General features: G+C 33.6%; 1 protein-coding gene across 6 annotated transcripts in view; it reads right to left on the bottom strand.

Moving 5' to 3' along the window:
- Positions 1–20,614, bottom strand: part of PTPRK (protein tyrosine phosphatase receptor type K) — a 574,209-nt gene that overhangs the window by 96,180 nt on the left and 457,415 nt on the right. For all 6 annotated transcript variants that reach the window (XM_082474428.1, XM_082474429.1, XM_082474426.1 and 3 more), the window contains exons 8-11: positions 19,319–19,621; positions 12,161–12,270; positions 10,916–11,117; positions 7,299–7,404 (exon numbers count right to left, since the gene is read on the bottom strand). In XM_082474428.1, coding sequence (XP_082330554.1) covers positions 7,299–7,404; positions 10,916–11,117; positions 12,161–12,270; positions 19,319–19,621 — 721 coding nt within the window. The remainder of the gene's footprint in view (positions 1–7,298; positions 7,405–10,915; positions 11,118–12,160; positions 12,271–19,318; positions 19,622–20,614) is intronic.

Raw genomic sequence — 20,614 nt, 5'->3', positions numbered from 1 at the left:
ATCTGGTGAACATTCAGTCTTAACTAATTCTATTAAAATGACATAGGTTGTACATTCCAAATTAAGGAACTTCACACAAGACAGCTTGTCTCTTCAGATCTACTAAGAACAAAAGCAAACTGCCGATGTTGGAGGGGAGTAAAGGAAGAAAAGGTATGATCTGCTCTTTGGGAAAGATCTCATCGAACTTGAGATGGAGCCCCAAACTAAAAATTATAAAGTTCTTTTTAAAATAAATGATCTTACCTTCATTGTTCAATTTGTCTGAGTAGGTTGTTCTTTACCACATATTCCGCATTTTTCTACAGTTGTTTTTTCCCTGCTACTTTCTTATTTATCAATACAAATTAATTAAAGGACAGAATATAAGGAATGGGAAATCAAATTAGAAGTGATCTGACTGATTACATGCAATGGGTCTGTGCTCTTTCATCCTTGTGGGGTCTAATTACCTAATGGTACTTAACTCTAGCAAGATCTAAATATTATTTGAGCTTAGTACTCTGGCAAATTTAAATATTCCAAAGCCACTGGATAGTTTTATTCACTCTACCTATATTTCATATTTCCCCATTCCTTTTAATTAATTTTTAAAATATTTCTACAATTAAGTTAAAATCAATATACTGGCATCATGAATCTTTACTTAACACTCAAAATATGATTTCTTTATGTCAAAAAACTAAAAATGATTTCACTATACTGTAATTTAGTTTGATTAAACATTGGTAGGTAGTCATTTTTAGTTTTTTAGGAGGCCAAATAATGACTTCTCATCATACAATTTCCCTTCAGTTATAAGACTGTAAAAAAAATATACACAGGGATTTTGCCATTAGCTCAAAGCAATTATATGATAGACATGGTAGATATTCTTCGTTATTTAATGTTTAAAAATGTTGGAGATGAACTCAAAGTCACCTATAACAACCTACAATGGATTTTTTTTTTAACCCATTAGAAAGTATACCCTCTGTGATTCTAGTTTAAGTTTTCGCTTGTACAACTTCTAGGTAATATCAAATAACAAATTATACAATTGTATACTTCCTCATTTTTTATCTAAAATGTCTGCTTAAAGTTTCAGGAGAAAGTCCCTAGCTCCAATGTTTTACAGTTCCTCTCATCAATAGACTTCCCAAGATCTCATAACCACCATTGTTCCTACTGACTGCCCCAATGCCAACATTTTGATAATGCACAGAAGTAAAGGTTTAATGACCATTTTGGTGCACATCACGTTTCCTGCTCTCCATTTCTTCACTCCTTAAACATACAATCCAGGTCTATCACAACTTTCCTATTTCTGTAAGAGGAACTATTAGTTCCTGAATCAACAAAGCTCAAAATGCTGGCATTAAGTTTCACCAATTTTATTTTTAATCATGTTCTAGCTCCCTTGCAATATACCATTTCTTTTCATCCCCATTGCTTCCATCATTAGGGAGGTATTTATAACTTAATGTTCATATTACTGGTCTAGTTTTCTTGCCTTCATTTTCTCCTTCAGGTAATCTAGGCACCCACCTACCTAACCATACATTCTGTCAATTATCTTTTGAGTATTCTCTGTATGCCATGAACTGTTCATGGAGAATGCAAAAGAGAATCATTTTGAACACTGCTGATATTTTCCTAAAACACCACTCTGGACATTAACTACTATTCTCCAACATTCAGCTTTGTCAAAATTATGTGATGCTCTCCCATTATCAAAATCTATTCTCACTACACTGGGGTTAATATCTTACCACATCCTGGTATCTCCATCTTGCTCTCACTACCTCCTAATGTATATCATACATCTCAAACTTGTATGACCATTGTTACCTAAACATACCAAATATACTGTCAAAGAGTTTCCTCCTTTCTCCTTTTCTAGCTTTTCTACTTCTGACATAAAGCCTTCTCTAACTAGTTCACTCAGTAATTACTCTGTCTCCTAAAGCCAATGGAAGTAATTCTTGAGGTAGAGGTAACAAAAGGGTGAACTATGGGTAGAACTCAGTCATGTGGGATGCCTTTTCAATTTAGTCCTTAATCCACCCACAAATGATAATGCCACAGATGCACTGATAGGTACCATCAGTAGTATCCCTCAGGAATTCTAGGGTTGAGAAAAGGCCAAGAACCACTGTCTTATAATATTTATTGCTTTTATCACTACCATGATATGTTACAAATATTATCTGGTATTATACTATTATAATAGTATCCATGCACCATTTTAAGTGCTGAGGTTACAATAATGAGCATAGTAGTAAAAGTCTCTCCTCTCATGAAGCTTACATTTTACTAGGGAAATATAAAAAAAAAAAATAAATTTTAAAAAAAACTACACATATGTTGAAGAGGGGATAAAAACAATAAAGAAAAATAAATCAAGATGGGGCATAGGGAATGACAGGATGAAATGTTCTATTTTATAAGCAGTGGTCAAGAAAGACCTATGTGCCCTTTAAGCAGAAACCTGAAGGAAGAGAAAGCTTCAGCTTTGCGGGTGCTTGTATTAGTTATCTCCTGCTGCATAACAGGAGATATTAGATATTAGATATCTCCTGCTCCCCAAACTCTGTGGCTCAAAACAACAGGCATTTATTATCCCACAGTTTCTAGGGATCAGGAACTTGGGAGTGGCTCAGCTAGAGGTTCTGGCTCAGAGTTTCTCAAGGTCGCAAAAGTTATTGGCTGGGCTGAAGTCCTCTAAAGGCTGGAAAGAAGATTTAACACAAAGGGCACACCTCCTCATGGTTTCTGTTAGAAAAAAAAATTCTACCTACTATGATTCTATAGAATAAACATTAAGTTAAAATAACATCTATTCGATTTTATTTGGACCACATGACCTGTGTGCCCATAAAATGGGGCAAAAGGATTATTTCCATCTTTGTTTAAATTTCAAAGCACTTTTATCTGGAATTCAAGTAAGTTCTGTGTCATGACAGTGGCAAGAAAAATCAGATGCAACTATTTGATCTCTTTAAAATTCTCAGATGTAATGAAATATTCTGCAGATCTATGAGGACGGTAGTCCTAATGTTTCAAGCTGTGTATATGTGACCAACTGACCCAAGGAATAACTCCAACATACAAGTTTTGAACTCCAACTAAACTCAGTTCTATATTCTGATCCGTATTTCTGTTAAGCTAACACTGAGCATCAGACAATTTCTTTTCCTAATATAACTGTGGAAGAAATGATGGTTTTGATGGCATTTCATGACTATATCCTAGTTACCTATCTAAAAATATATGGTACTTAATATTTTAAAATGCAAGTTTAGGTTTTACCTACAAAATAAACATTTAGTTATACCCTAGAATAGATAGCTTCCTGCCAGCTTAAAATAGGTAGAGCTTCTATTTGGAAAATGCTGTGATAAAACACACATTCATTATTACACCTTACAATAAACTGAGTTCACCAATGAGGAATTCTTCTCTGTGTTTTAGCAATATTCTGCTGCTATTTTCATTATTTGAAAACATAGCTACATTGGATCAATCTTTTAATAAATGGGACATTCTACACATTCTAATTTATAATTATACCTACTCAGGTTAGAATTTGAGTTCATTTAAGAAGAATATAAAATGTTTCAGAAAAAAATAAATGATGCATTCTAGGGAACTGATTCCAAATGTGGGTAATATTCATTTTGAATCGTAGTAATGATTGTCAAGTGAGGACAGTTTTCAGGCTAGATCTCAAAAAGTTGGTAAGGAGATTCAAAGGTCTAGTTAAGTCAACTTTCAACCTTTAGAATGATTATATATTCAAAAATTAATTTTGTCAAAGAATCACACTTGCCAGAACTACATTGCACAAGTTTTATGTTAGCGTATGGACACCATCTTAATGAATACTGAAGAACAAAGTGGTTGGTGATACTGAGTTCTGCATTATTCAGAACAGGGTTTTTCACTGGGGTGTACAATATTTTGTACATATCATGACACCTTAGAAAGAAAGCTGGGTTAAAGCATTGGTAAGATAGGCAAATATACAAAAATATTATATAATTTATAATATACCAAAGAACTCATTCCAAAGAGAGAGCACACCTTTTGTTTGAAATAAAACAATAAAAATATTTGTTATTACTTAAAAACCTCAAAAAACCAATATCTTGAATTCTTAGATGACTTTTTGCTCTGTTATCACTTCTAGAATAAAAGCTACCATCATCTCTCACCCACAGTCTCCATTCTATCACTCCTCTCACCAAGCTTTATATACCCTACCACAGTAAAACCTTATATGGGAGGCATAGCCTCACCTGCATTTCCATTGCTTTCATTGTAGTGTGATCCAGTAGCTCTTCTCATTGAGACCATTGTGCCTTCAGGTCTGGTTTACCCTCAGTTCATTCTCCATGTTTCTACTCAGAGTGATCTTTCTATGAATATACAATTGCTCAAGGTAGTTTCCACTTAAAATCCTTCTGTGGCCACCTTCAGTTTTTAGACGGACACTAAACAGCCTCTTGCTAGGGCTCTTGCTTATTTCTCCAATCTCAGCTCCTGTTACTTCTCCCACACACCCTTCCTTCTCAATGACCTGAACTACTTGCTGTTCTATCAATAGAACACGCTACACTATGTCACATATCCAGTCTTTCTCTTTGTGGTCATTTGGAAAGCCCATTGTCCCTTTTCTTCTGAGCAACCTCTCCCCTCTCCTCCAAGTGACCCTTGGCTAAGCTCATTTCTACTTCTCCTTCAAAACTCAGCTCTAGTACCACATTTTCTAACTGCTGTCACTTCACTTATCATACTGCATTGTTACCATTCATTTATGAGTCTACCACCTCCACTTGAGGGTACATACTACATTTCCTTTCATGATTTCTATTCTAAGTATCCATCTCAGCTTCTGGCACATATTGAATGCTATTAAATCAATAAATTTATATGGAAACCATTGGTAATTTTAGCTTTCTTGATACAACTAAACTAAACTAAATGTACAAACTCTGCGTAACAAGGATTTCCTATGCGCTACAACAGAGGCTTTGGAAATTGGAGTTTGTTTGACATTAGGAAGACCAGAGGAGAAAGATTTATATTTCCACTGGAGTTGGAACAAACTGATGGTAAAATGCAGTCTGGCAGAGGCTAGTAGTACTGTAAAGTAGGGGAAGATAGAACCTAGTATTTAGGGCCTGTGATAGCAGACAAAGCTAACAAATGGATACTCTAAGGAGGTTTAGCTAGGTGGTAAACAGGTCTGGCTTTTATCCAGAGGGGAGGTGATGGGCCACAGACAAAGTGGAATGGCAACAAGCATTAGCAGAAAAGAGATTCTGATAGACTGACATAAATAAAAAAGAAATTGGGTAGAAAGTCAAATTGTTTCAAGAATCTGAAGGAAGTAATGAGGATCCAATCAAAGATTTGAAGTACCATAAATACAGTGATATGAAAATGGATTACATCAAATTGCGTCCTCATTTTCAAAGAAATTCGAGCATTGGACAAGATGAGCCTCGAGATCAGGCTCCAGTTACTGGTAGCAGTGTTGAAGGTAGGGATGTGGTCAGAGGAAGGAAGACAAGATTACCCAACTGGATGAGTCAAACAAGCAAAGGAGGCAGGGCTCATCTGAAGCCTAATAGCTTGACTAGACCAGTCAGTCCTGCCACCGGCCCCCACCTATGGGTGATCCCAGGTAGCTGGGCAAGTCAGTTGGGAAACAGATTTTTTCTTGGTAGTAACATTCTTTTAAAAAACTTTTTATTTTAAAAAGTATTTAATTATTTCTTCTTGTAGTATTCCTGGAAATTAGAAATTTTGTGGTAAGTAAATGTAAATAAAATCAAAGAAAGACTTTTGACTTAAAAACATGTTATCGAGAATATACTCACTAATACAATAAAGTTTGTGAACACCAACTATGAGCAAAGGATTTACAAGGCTGCCGGCCCCTCTCATCGTCCATGACAAATCTGGGCAAAGGTTTGTGTTTTGTTGTGATCATTTTATCTTTGATTTACAATGCTTAGCACAGTGTCTGGCACAAAATTCATGGTCAGTTAATGTTTGTGTAATAATTTGATTAAATTAATAAAGAGGGTAATTTACATTATGTAGCACTATTGTGCAATAATAATAATATACTGTGTGTGCAGCTCACATTAAGTAAAGCTGAGTTCACTCAAATATCTAACTCTTAAAAGATAATTGCAAGTAACTGGTAGCTCATTAAACAGTAGCAGAACTGAACAACTATGAAGTAAATTTTATCACAGGTAGGAACATGTGAATGACTCTGATTACTGGTCAATAGTAAACGATGTTGAATGCAGGCATTTTCTCTTTCTCCTTTGGATCAGCAATCAGACTCACTCACAGATCACGCATTCATGAATAGCAGTATGGACTTTGCATTTTCAAGTAGCCAGTGTTTCACAAGTGTTTATATTACAAATGTATCCAATCATCTCTTTTTCTCTGGTGTGGTATTACCGTGATTTTCAGCCAGACATGAGGTAAGAGTCTCCTTTATGGACTCAGGTTCTTTTATCAATTTTTTTTTTAATTAACAAAAATATTTCTTCCTTTCCAATGATATAGGATTATTTAAATGGTTAATATGTGCTCATAGGTCAAATGTATTCATTTTACACATAGAACAAAGATTAATTTTATTTTTTAATGAATATGTAAACAACTTGATATAACTCAATTATGAAATACCTGCACTAATTTCTGTGCCTTGATTTATTTCTCAACAGAAGTATGAAAACAAAAGTATCCACAAAATCTACAAGTTTCAAATGGAAACTTGCCTAAGTTTTGGACAATCTGTCTAATTACAAACCCACAGGAATTAAAGTCGTTAGAATGATTTGACTCAATCCCTGAAAATAACATGGCTCATAATTTCTGCAAGATGAGGATAAGGTGGGAGATTTTAATACTGGATAGATAAAGTAAATGGCAAATTGAATTTTAATATTTACTGTGGAATTCCCGATAAGCAACAATTTAGGAATTATAGGTCACATAGGCTGCATTCATTTTAACTATTCTCCTTTTATTTCCTCAAAGCTTCCTATTTTTCAATCACTCATGAAATTATTCATAACAGATTTAATGCAATGGACAGGAGTTATTTTCTCATTCTATACCTGACAAATACCTTCGAAGCTCATATACCATAGATGCCAACAGAGGAAGGGAAATGAAATGGGACTAGAGAAAATAAAATCAAAGAGCAAAGCTGTTAAATGAAACAGCACAGAGAAGTGAATGGTTCAGTTCATGAATATCTCAAAATCCCCTCCCCCTCTTACCTGATAGGTGCACCTTTAGCCTGTGCTGGTCTCAACAATACAGTTATTGTGGTGGCAGTTTCATTGAGAGAGGCATCAACTCCTTCATAGTCAGGTAAAGTTGGAGCTGATAAATGATTAATGAGGAAAAAAAAGTTTCAATCAATGAACAGAAATATATCATAGTTCAAAATGAATAAATGATCCTCACTAAGGGAAAAATCAATACTTAATATCTAAACTGTACCTTAACATATGCCACTGAATGTTAACTCCAGGAACCTAAAGCAGCAGAAGATATGAAGCAAAGATTTGTTGTTGAAATTTAAATTATAATCTGGCAACTTGTGACACACACTCCAAACATTTTGTGACGATGTTTTAGCTTTTAGTGTCCTGAGATCGTGAAATCAGCATTGATGGGATGGGAGGAAGGTGTTAACAGCATAGGCCTGGCTGCACCTGGAGATGTGGAGATAGAAATGGCAGGAACCTAGGTAAAGGGCTGCCTGGGAAAGGTGGTGCTGCTTATGACCTAATGGTTGTGGAATGACCCAGCATTAGCCTGGACTGCTTTCACCACTGTGGTCACAATAGAAACATATCTAGGAAGCATGTTGAATGGGAATGGGAACTTTAGCTGTTATTTACCATAAACTAGTGCATTAGTTGCCACATTCTGGAAAAGAAGAAACTTAAAATTTTTCAAAATATTTGACAATGCTTGGGGGTGAGAGGGCTTCCTAATCTTGAACTGGGTGAATAACCTCAAATGGCTTTTGATTCTTTCCATGCAGAAAGATGTTTAAGGGAGTATATGAACAATGAAATGTGTGCATTAACAGAAAAATTGAGAACAAATAGTATTTAATAAAAATTTTAGAGTATTTCATTCATTCATTCAACGTTTACTGAATATTTATTATGTGTCAAATTTTACGAGACGTGCTATAAATATAAAAGCAAATGAAGTGTGGTTTCTGACATTTATAGAATTAAAAGTAGGGATTCACATTTATCAAGCGTGAGAGTCTTATAAAAAGCAAAAAAATTATAGCAAAATTTAGGTCACCAAAAGAGGGGACAGTTAATTAGCCAACACAGTGGTTCTCAAACTAGGGAGATGAGAAGCACCTGGAGGGCTTCTTAAAACACAGATCGCTGCCCCTCTCCCCTACAGTTTCTGATTCAGTGGGTCTGGGGAGGGGCCTGATAATGTACATTTCCAGGATATTTCCAGGTGATCTGGATGCTGGGGGACCACAGCTGTCTAAACTAGTTGATGCTGGGGGACCACACTTGTCTAAACTAGTGTTGGGGATTGGGAAGATGAAACAGAAGACTTCACTGTTTAGGCAATGCTTGAGCTGCATGTTAAAAGAAGAGTAAAAACTCATCAGAAAGAGAATGCATGGAATAATATTCCAGAGAGAGGAAACAGAATATCTGAAGATATCATCACGTGAAAGGACACAGAGTGTTCTAACAGCTACAATTAGTTTGCTATGCCTGGAACTTCGGATTCATGGGTAGGAGTGGAGGATGGGAGGGGCCATAAAATGAAGGGCCACAAATGCTAATCATGCAAGGATGTTTGGGCTTTATCATATTGGATATAATATACTTGATTTTGAAAATAATTAAGGAAGAAATATATGTTGTACAAAGATGAATAGAAAAAAACACTGGAGCAAGGCAAGTCTAAAGGCAAGGATGCTGCTTAGAAAGATATGTCAATGATCTGCTCAAAATATGATCCAGATGGAAAGAAAGAAACAGTTTAGAAAGGTAAATTATCTGAGAGTTATTTACAAGTAGAATCAACAGATACTATATAGGCATAATAGGTATATGAGTATAATTTTATATGGGTGTATAATATATATGTGTATTATACATACACACACACACATACACATACATGTAAACAATACTGCCAAGCATCATGCCTCCAATAACTTGATTTCACTTTAATTTAAGTTGCTTTTAAAATGCTGAAAGATAGAATTACTGGACTCAAGGGATAAAGAACAATATATTACCTTAAAAGTTCAAGTGAGCCTGAGAATCACACTAACCATAAATTTCATTAGCCTTAGCTTGATTACTATGTGTTCCCAAGATACAGTGATTGCAACCAAGTTTTAAAGTTCAAATCAAGTATCCATGTACGTAGGTTGCTTCAAGTGAAACTGCAGTTAAATAACTCAAAGAAAATGCTAGGTGGGTGTTCTGGTCTTTATAAGTTTTTTTGCTCAATAAAAAAAAAAATTGTGTCTGGACCACAATAAATTTTGGCTCTCAATAATGTTCATTTGTTCAATGTTCTCAGTTTTATAAAGTTTATGTAAATTTTGTACATATCTCTGCTGAAGGATCTTATTTATAGCACTATTACTAATTCTAAAGGGTGGGAAATATGTTTTACTATATTATCATATCACCAAGTCATATTTTCTAGTAAAATAATTTCAATAAATATTTAAATTGATGATTTAGAATTGTTCCATCAAGAAAAGAATTGGCAATTTTAATACCTTGCTATTTTCTAACATAATGAATACTATTTTAAAATTCTTTTTTATTAGACTATTAAGATATATCAAATGCTATGCAAAAGGAACCATAACTCATATTGGAATAATTTTTTCCATGACATAAATTTTTAAAGTTTTATATTATATTCGAAATTTCCAAATAAAATTTTAGACTTAAAAAAAATTAGAGAGTATGTGGTTTCTTTCTGATTCAAATTATGTATTTTCAGAAGAATGGTAGAGATTTTTTAATGATGTATTATGATATACCACCAATATATGCTATGTAGAACTATAATAAAAATGAACATGAAGGAACAAAAAGACTTTACAAATTCAAAATTAGTATTTTAATATATTAAGTGGTTGACCCTTTAAAACATTTATTTTTCAAATTTAACTTTTCAGTTACATAAGTAACATATATCCGTTTTAGTAATCTTAAATAAATAAGATAAAATATTAATACACATACACTGGGGTAGATATAGGGCATATTGCAAAGCTAATTCCTAGCAAACTGTGAAATTGTGAACATAACATAATGTGAAATTTAATTGTATTTGTTAATCAACCTAAAATTCTCCTGCACATTACCATTCTGAAATTTAGATGAATTTATGTGAGATCTCTAAGAGAAAGAACAGTTCATATTTGTTTGTCATAAAATTATCAGAATGTCAGGGAAAAATGGAACAGAGAGACAAAGTATGTAGTACTGCAAGGATCTTCTACCATGCTTTTGATAAAATCCATTTACAGTAAAGATCAGATACCATTAATAATTACTAACTCCTCAAACGTATAATAGGTTTTTAATATGAACTTTCATAATGAACTTTTAAAAATTTCTAATTAAGATATAATATAGTCTTTAAAAATACCTTTGTCAATTAAAAATGACAGAGATTTTGAGATTTTGGGGGTTTGGACATATAACAAATAATAATCTGTATTCAGATAATTCTTTAAAGTGCCTTCAATCATGACTAATTATGTTAAAGATTCAATAAATGAGGTGAATTACACTCAGTGTATATGTGATTCTCTAGGACATGCTATTACAAACCAATTCTGTTTGACCTGTATTCATTTGCATACCTGAGATATTGGTGGTCACATTGATGGCTGTGGCTGGCCCAAAGCCTTTGACTGTGCTGGCTCTTATGAAAAACTGGTAGGTGGTTCCAGGATGGAGATGCATGAAGACATGGTGTGTACTGTTCCATAAATTTGATACAGTCTGGGGAGGCCCAGCCACTGGAACTGCAGGATCAAATGATCTTATGCTGCTGTAACTGACCTGTTTTAAGAAATATATTTCCTATTACATATCCAATATAAGTCATAATACATTCTAAATAAACCCCCTTTAAGTAAGATAGCATTCAAGGGCATCTGTGTGGACTGAATCACATTTTTTTCACTTCTTTTCCTTCTCTTTTTGATATGGTTATTTCACTGTCATTCTGTAGCTATTGTCTGTCTGTCTGTCTATTTATCTATTCATCCACAGATAAACCTAGAGTTATCTGACTGGATCAATATACATCTATTTTCTTCCATCAAAAGATAAATGAATATTCTTAAATATGAATATATATCTATATATAATCTTACAGACATATATAATATAATGCATATGAAACCCAGAAAGTCCCACCAAAACTGCATCAAGAAGAAATAGATAATTTGAACAGACCAATCACTAGAAGTGAAATAGAATAGTGTAATAAACTCTCTGCACACAAAACTCCCCATTCCTGTGATGTCCTCTGTTGCCAATAGAAAGTAAGTATTTTATGCTATAATCAATATTGACTACCCAGGAACAGAACTACACATTTGTGCAATTAAAATGATGCTTTCTTTTCTTCTTTTCAGGTTCTCATATTTAAAAATAAGGTAATGGTTTATATTCAAAGTTGAGATGAAGCTCTGTAATAGTCAGGTTTATGATATATTTTGCTTTTTAGGTGTTTCTTCCCTACTCTGAAACAACTGACATTGAATGGCCTCTCCTAAATCATAGTATGAAATATGAGTTTCTTAATTTTATAAAAGTTTATTCTTTACAATCACCAGTAAGTCTGTTTGACAAGGCCCATCCTACTTCTCTAAAACAACAACATTTACTTAAGAATTTGAAAACTCTAGGTGCCATATAATATTTGTTTTGATGCTTAATTTTGGAATAAAGGAATTTATAAATTAAAACAGAGAAGAACTAACATTGATTTTAATCCCCAACTCTCACTTACTTCTTTTCCATTATTTTTCTCTAACATTTTCTTTTACTCTCCCCTTCAATCCATATTTCAATAAACTTCCTTATTTTCCCAGTACCTCATATTGAGTGATGATTCCATTTGGATCCAAAGGTTCTTTCCAGTTCAAGAAGATCTTATTTTCAAAGGATGTTCCTTGAAGAGAACTGACTGGTACAGGGCCAGGCACTACAAATAAATACATTTTTGGTTATAAGGATCCTTATATCAGAAACAGAAAAAGTAAACATATAAGCTAAACAGGTTAAAAGTAAATAAAATAAATAAAAATGTGTCCTTAAAAAGAAAATAAGCTGTATGGCAAGTTTTTAATACATGGGAATACATGGGAATTCAAAGTAAATCAATCTATAAGCTTCTAATGCAGATTATGTACAACTGCAAAGTTATTTTTATTCAGAAGAATATTCTATCACCTTAGAGAGCTGAATAAATTGTGTAGTCTAGTTTTCTCTGTTGTATACCTCTAATGACATGAAGATCTCATTTGTAATTCGTTTCAAGAACAGAGCTTTCCCTGAAAGATTTCCCTGAAAGATTTTTTGAAGATTATTATGAGCCCCTCAAGTGTCTCCATAAACAATGTTCATACAATAATAAATTATAATAATAATTAACACTCCTTAGACTCAAAAGCCAAACTATATAGTACTGAATTGAAATGTTCATTAACAGTCAATCTGACTTTTATAGCTATATTTATTACATTTCTATAACTTAAAAAAAGAGCATTGATTATTACAATTTTTAAAAAACTCCTTAAGATGAATAGGTTTTAAAGTCATTGTTTCAGTCTTTCAAATGAAATTCCCTTTTTCAAAGCTAAGAATCCAACCATTTTATAACACTGGACTTGTTTAGAACTCAACTATCAACATAACTGGTTTTGAAGTGTCCCCAGGTATGACAAGATTTGAGAAACCATTCCAGTCCTTATTTGCAAATGTCATATAACCCAGTGGCAGCAATGAATGATGTGTCAGCTTCTATAGACAAAATACAAGATACGAGATACTTTTGTTATTGTGTATTTTCCTTGTATATATTTTATTTAAATATTCGGTTGCTATTTATTTACATAAATATCCAGTTTCTTGTTCTCATAATGCTTAAAAATATATCCTATCCATCCTACTTTGCTTAAAAATATGCTTTCTCTTGAAAATATCAACCCAATATTGGGCAAATATGTTTTTTATTTAATATTTTTCCTTAATCTAACGTTTCAGTGAACTTTACACATGACATTATCTAGAAATGTAGTTTCAGAGTACACAGCAATTTTGTGAGGACTGAAATAAATTAAAAATCACTGGATCAAAGTAAATGCATTGCAATGTGGCCAGCAGCATCAAGAAATTCTGAATGGTATGTCAAAAGAGTAAGATTTATTTCAATCTACAAGCAGACGATGAATGATGTTATGACCTCTGGGAGAGCCAACATAATTTGGCATATTAATAATGAATTCATAAAGGAAAAAATCCACAGTAAACAGAAAAGATGCTAGGACTAAACTCCAGAAGATATATTCATGCATCTAACAGCTGAGGGCTTGGGGAAAAGTTAACCTAAGGCATCCACTCCCCTCGACCCCCAGGTCCACAGTATTGGCACAGGCTATGCAGTTATCGAGTCAGAGGGCCCGTGATGGCCCCTGTGTGTAATCTGTGGCATCTGCTGAGGCTACCATGGGCCTTGGTTTGTTTCCTAAGAGAGTACCTGTTGTTTCCATTCCACTTAAGTGACATAAGCTTACAATTGTATTTAAGGGAAAGTATTTATTTGCCTCTCCACACCTCTCATAGAAGGTGGCTGTTGCGGGGAGGAGGAAGTAAAGCCCCAACTAGTGAGTAAATGTTTATTTGATGGTATTATAATTACTACCTGTGTTCACCAAACACGATTTGGTCAAAAAAATAATATGAAATGGCATGGATATGCTTCAAATTGTTCACAAATAAGGATAGTTTTTTTTAAATTTATTTTTTTTAATTTTATTATTTGAAAGCTATAGATGGTATTTTATTTTATTCTATTTTATTCTATTATTTTATTCTATTTTATTTTATTTTTTGGCTGCACTGTACGGCATGCAGGATCTTAGTTCCCTGACCAGGGATCAAACCTGTGCCCTATGCATTGGAAGTGCAGAGTCTTAACCACTGGACTGCCAGGGAAGTCCCAAGGATAGTTTTAAATGTTTGTAAATTCTACATTGAGAGAAGGGTAGAAACGGAAAGTAGCCTTCCTGGAATTTGTGTATTTCTCTGCTCTTCTTATACATGTTCTACTTTGTCAACAGGATTCACTTCATATACTTATGGAAAAGTTTGTGGGAAAATTATAGCCAAGAGAGTTCCACACTACTGATCTTGCACTGAGACCAGTATAGTGAATGAGAAAAAGAATTACACTTAGGTGAACTACAAAACACACACATAAAACATGTGGAGGAAAGGGGTGAGGGCACAGACAAACTATATTCAATAATTTTCTACAGACAACCTGTATTCAATAATTTTCTATGTTTGAAGGAAGACAATTCTATATACAGACATCTATATGTACATATGATTTGTGTAAATACAACATGAAGTTACTAAGACCATCATCATGGCAGTCTTCATAGTGCAGGAAATGTCCTCTCACATTTCCACATCAACAACTTTTAATGGAGACAGAATGCTGACTTTTATTCCCCTGCTTGTAATTTATTTGAGAGCTGTTTCAGCTAAATTTTTTTTTTTTGCACATAAAAAAGTCCCTTATAACTCTCAAAGTGGAAGAGAGGAAAATGAAATGTGGGCGGGGCAAGATTACATTAAATAAGCTTTACAGCCTTTAAAATATAATAAATGTACATTTAAAAATAGCTTTGTATTAGTCAAAAAATGTCCCCAAACCAGGCTTTTCTGCTGAGCTAACTTCACAATATTGATTTTTATGATTGCTAGAATAAAAAATGAAAACAAAATCTCTTACACAAAATTCTACCCGTGCATTAAAAAATACATGCAATAAATTAAATATAAATTCTACCTTAGGGTTCTGGTGGGAAATCATTCTAGCTTTGCTCTCATGGTTTATGGATGTACCCAGAATTCTTTTCATGAAATTATATTCTTTTATTAGATGGCTGATAATTTATTATTTTTCTATGTATATAGGGCAGCAATAATTTAGCAAGACTGACTTAATTAGATCATCGTAATCCATCGATCTTCCAACAATAGATTATGATTTAGATATTCTGTCCCCCCCCCCCCAATTCAGGAACATTAAGACACATCAAGTACTCTATGTAGAAACTGGAGTTTATAATGAGCAGATTTGGAGCCTGAATTAATTGCAAATACTTCATAGAAAGCTTGTACTTCAATCATTTAGTCTTATATATAAAGCAAAAAATTTAACAACCCTTACAGTAGAAGGAATTACTTTGTGACTGTACTACCATGAAATAATAACATGCACTTCAATATCATTACAAACAATAAAAAATTCTTCAAAACAGAGGTTAAAATAAAACAAAAGTAAGAAATATTATTGAAATTGGACCAAATAGTTAATGCCATTTTACTTTTACAAAACTATTTCTAGATGAAATAAATAACACAGTCATGAGTTTGATCAATTTTAGGACCTAATTTAAATTTCCATGGCAATTCACTTCCTGATTAGTAATCTAGTCGTATGTGTATCCAAAAATACATTAAAAAATTTAATGCAGTATGAAAAAAGATTATATAAGCCTGACTGCATTCTTTGGTTTGTGGAAAGAAAAGCAGACTAAAAACTCATACTAAAGAATACCATCAAAATGAATTATATTGTTAGAGAATGATTGACTGAAGAACCACAAAACTCACATAACTGAGACTAACATTACCAATTAATAAATCATGTTTTTTCATATATATGGAATCTAAAAAAAAAAAAAAGGTTCTGAAGAACCTAGGGGCAGGACAGGAATAAAGATGCAGATGTAGAGAATGGACTTGAGGACACGGGGATGCGGAATGGTAAGCTGGGACGAAGTGAGAGTGGCATGGGCTTATATATACTACCAAATGTAAAACAGATAGCTAGTGGGAAGCTGCCGCATAGCACAGGGAGATCAGCTCGGTGTTTTGTGACCACCTAGAGGGGTGGGATAGGGAGGGTGGGAGGGAGACGCAAGAGGGAGGAGATATGGGGATATATATATATATATATATATATATATATATATATATGTATAGCTGATTCACTTTGTTATAAAGCAGAAACTAACACAGCATTGTAAAGCAATTATACTCCAATAATGATTAAAAAAAAAAAGAAATCTTTTTTTTTTCAATTTTAAGTGCAGGCAATAAAACATGTGAGTACATTCTTATTACTAAAATCACGGATTAAAAAATGTATAGTGTACAATGAACAAATGGGACCTAATCAAACTTAAAAGCTTTTGTACAGCAAAGGAAACCATCAAAAAAACTAAAAGACAACCTGCAGAATGGGAGAAAATATTTGCAAACAATGTGACCGACAAGGGGTTAATACCCAAATATACAAACTGCTTGTACAACTGAATGTCAAAAAAACCCAAACAACCCAATCAGAAAATGGGCAGAAAACCTAAATAGACATTTTTCCAAAGAAGACATACATATGGGCAACAGGCACAGGAAAAGATGGTCAATAACCTAATCCTTAGAGAAATGCAAATCAAACCCACAATGACGTATCACCTCACAGTGGTCAGAATGGCCATCATCAAAAAGTCTGCAAATAATAAATGCTGGAGAGGGTGTGGAGAAAAGGGAATATCCGCACACTGTTGGCTGGAATGTAAACTGGTGCAGCCACTATGGAGAACAGTATGGAGGTTCCTTAAAAAACTACAAATAGAGCTACCATATGATCCAGCAATCCCACTTCTGGGTATATATCCAGAAAAGACAAAAACTCTAATAATTCAAAATGATACATGCACTCCGATGTTCATAGCAGCACTATTTACAATAGTCAAGACATGGAAACAACCCAAGTACCCATAAACAGACAATTGGCTTAAGAAGATGTGGTATATATATACACAATGAAATATTACTCAGTCATAAAAAAGAATGAAATGTTGCCATTTGCAGCAACATGGATGGATCTAGAGAATCCTACACTTAGTGATGTAAGTCAGACAGACACATACTATATGGTATCACTTACATGTGGAACCTAAAAACAATGCAAATGAATCTATATACAAAACAGAAACAGACTTACAGACACAGAAAACAAACTCATGGTTACCAAAGGGGAGATGGAGGGAGGGAGGGATAAAGTAGGAGTATGGGATTAATGGATATGAACTACTATACATAAAATAGATAAGCAACAAGTATTTACTGTATAGCACAGGGAATTAAATTCAAGATCTTGAAATAAACTATAATGGAATATAATCTGAAAAAAAAAAAACTGAATCACTTTGCTGTGCACCTGAAACTAACACAATTTATAAATCAACTATACTTAAAAATGTCTAGTATAATATAGACATAATATTTATCCCACTTTATAAAATGAGATAGAGATTTTTCAGAGCTTTTGAATCCATGCTTAGACTTCCCATTTTGATATTCTACATATGAAACAACTACACTCAACCACTGTTTCTTTCATAAGCATGTGTTGTGTGTGTGTTGTGTATGTGTGGGGGGCAGGGGGGTAATACGAGTGTTTGTGTGTTTATGTATAAAAGCAGGGTTTGTTCTTTAAAATGTTATTAATGCTTTGATTAAGTGCAAGTTCAAACATGATAGCTGAGGTGACTGTTTTATTGTCTCAAAGATGACAAAAATACATTTATCATGAATAAGTCTTAGGTTTATTCTTTGAAATTTTATGAATATGCATAATTTTAGGACAATATTGTTTCCTTGAAAGTCTGAGCTAAATGAGGTTAAAAGGCTCTCACTTCCCTTTATTACAACAAAAACAGCAGAATAATCCAAGATTATTTCAATTTTTCAGAGCGAGAAAGCTTGAAGTAATAAGGAGAATTTCTAGAAACTATGGAATATTGACCCATTTTATGGCAATCTCATACTTGGTAGGCATCAAAATATACATCTGAGCCTAAAGTTCAGAACTCGAGGGAAATTGGGAACACTTGGGTATCATATACATCCTGTTTTCTGAAACCCAAATAAAAATGTAGATGGAACCTTAGACATCATCTAATTTAACCTTTTCATATAGAGTTGAGAAATAGAGAACTAGAGGGGTGAAAGGATTTGCTAAGGTTACAGAGTTATTAGAGCCAGGACTGAAAGCTCATGATTCCTGACTCCCAGTTCGGTTTTGCCTCAATTCACTATATAGCACACTTTTTTCCCCATGCATGCTTTCATTCATAAAAGGAAATATTGCAAATGAAATGTCTTACATTGGAAGAATACAGTGTTATTATTAGATTATCATTTTTATATATTTTTGTCTAGGATACATTTTTTTAAAATCAGAAAATGTATTCAAATTCACATTAATGACATACTATAGTATGTGTGTGTAACTTGTAATATTAATATAAATGTTTCTTCCTATTATTCAATAATTTAGAAGTAATACACATAGAAATTGGGCAAGTTATAATTCAATTACTTGGGTGGTAAAAAGATGGATAAAAGATGATAGCTTGCCAATATCTGATAAGGACCTTTATTTAGACTTAAACATATAAACTTTGACCTTCTTTTATATTTATAATTACATAAAACTATCTAAAAATGAATAGAATAGGTAAACAATGCTGCTTTCAAATCTAAAGGAAATGAAAGCTATTACTATTGATCTGTAAAATGCAAAAAACTAAATTTTTAACTAAGTGCATTTCACCAATAGGTAATCGATGTAGTGCCACAAATGGTGAAAATTATTTTTGAACATTTGATAAAAACTTTATTTAGACTTTTAGTGTAGTTGCTACTTTTCTAATATTGTATAAAAATGGAAAACAATAAAGGAATAGTTCATTTAGTATTTGATGCTACCCTGAAGAATATTAAGTTTTTTGTTAAAAGCAAACCATTTCCAAAGTTAACCCTGTTAAAAGTATTTAGCAGATTTCAGAATCCAATTCAATTTTGGGGACTCTAGACAAAACTGTAAGCAAGTACATAATTCTTGTCATATAATTCCCCCCTTTAAAAATAAGGAAGTATGAACATACCATCTTCATCAGTTTGAATAATCGTCTCTTCACTCTCCTTCCTGCCTTCTGGATTGGTTAGGATCATCTTGAGGCTGACGTTTGTATAAGGTGGCAGATGGTTCACAACATGCTGAGGGGCTTTGGGGTCCATGTCCAAACAGTCTGCCTTGCTCTCATTGTGACCATGGAAGTAATGGTAGCAGATAGTGACATTAAAAGTGTGGCAACGAGTGATGTTGTAACCCAGGGATTCCCAGTCCACAGCAATGCGTCTTGCCTGTATCTCAGCAATCTTTAAAGTCTTTGGGGTTCGCATAGGTTCTGAAAAATAAATCAAAGACACAGATAGCTGTCAACTTTGCCATGAATAATCTTGAAAAAATTTAACACCGAGCATGACATAGCATGTGTAAACCTAGGAAAATCTGGAAGTCATCGCTCATTCTCATTTTCTTTATTACTCATGATCTTATTCTTAAAGGTTTCTGTCAGGGCTATGATTTACCAATGGGAAGAGAAATGGGAAGTAAAATGTCCACAATCCATAGTACTCAGGAACATGGCAGAAAAATAAAAACCTGAAAATGTGGCCACAATGCTTTTATAGTTGTTTCTGTTGTTACTGCCCTATTCCCCACCTTTCTTTGGTCATTATTGAGCAAGTGAATTAGCTAATACATCATAATGGATAAGAGTCAACATGTTCTGCTCTCTGATTTGTCATGTCACCAAGCTATGCTGTATACTAATTAGTCTAATCGTAACACTAAACTACCATTTACAAAAATGATGCAGATATTAACATTTATTATTTCAGTAATGATGTTGTTCATCAAAGCAGAAAAATATCTGAGAAAAATTGCAAGAACACATGTGGATATTCACATTGTCATCTATCCTTCTTGATCTCTTTTTGTCTTTCTCTAGGAAATGCTCAGGTTTGACAATCCATTCAGTGTCACCGAAACCAAACTGGGAAGTGAATTTCCATTCAACTGGAAAATGCTGGCAGAACTAAACACTCTGAAGACTGGAATCCATCCATCACTGCTTCCCAAGTGTATACTTTTCTCATGCAAGACTAACTTTAATCATCTAACTTAATCAAAATAATTACCCTATGAAAGTCATGGCCGTGGCAAAGTCTACACAGTAAACAAACCAATACACAGCAAAACTTTAATACATTGATTTGACAAAGAGATTAAAGTCACGGTCAAGGTTGAGGTCTTGTTGGTGCCTCCATTAACTCACTAGGGATTGTTAGTGCTCATGAAAAATAGAAATCAGTAGGGAAAAAGTGAAGAAAAATAA

The sequence above is a fragment of the Balaenoptera physalus genome (genome assembly GCF_965194825.1).
Source record: "Balaenoptera physalus genome assembly, chromosome: 9".
In the NCBI taxonomy this organism is placed as follows: domain Eukaryota; kingdom Metazoa; phylum Chordata; class Mammalia; order Artiodactyla; family Balaenopteridae; genus Balaenoptera; species Balaenoptera physalus.
This window is presented reverse-complemented; position numbering and strand designations above follow the sequence as displayed.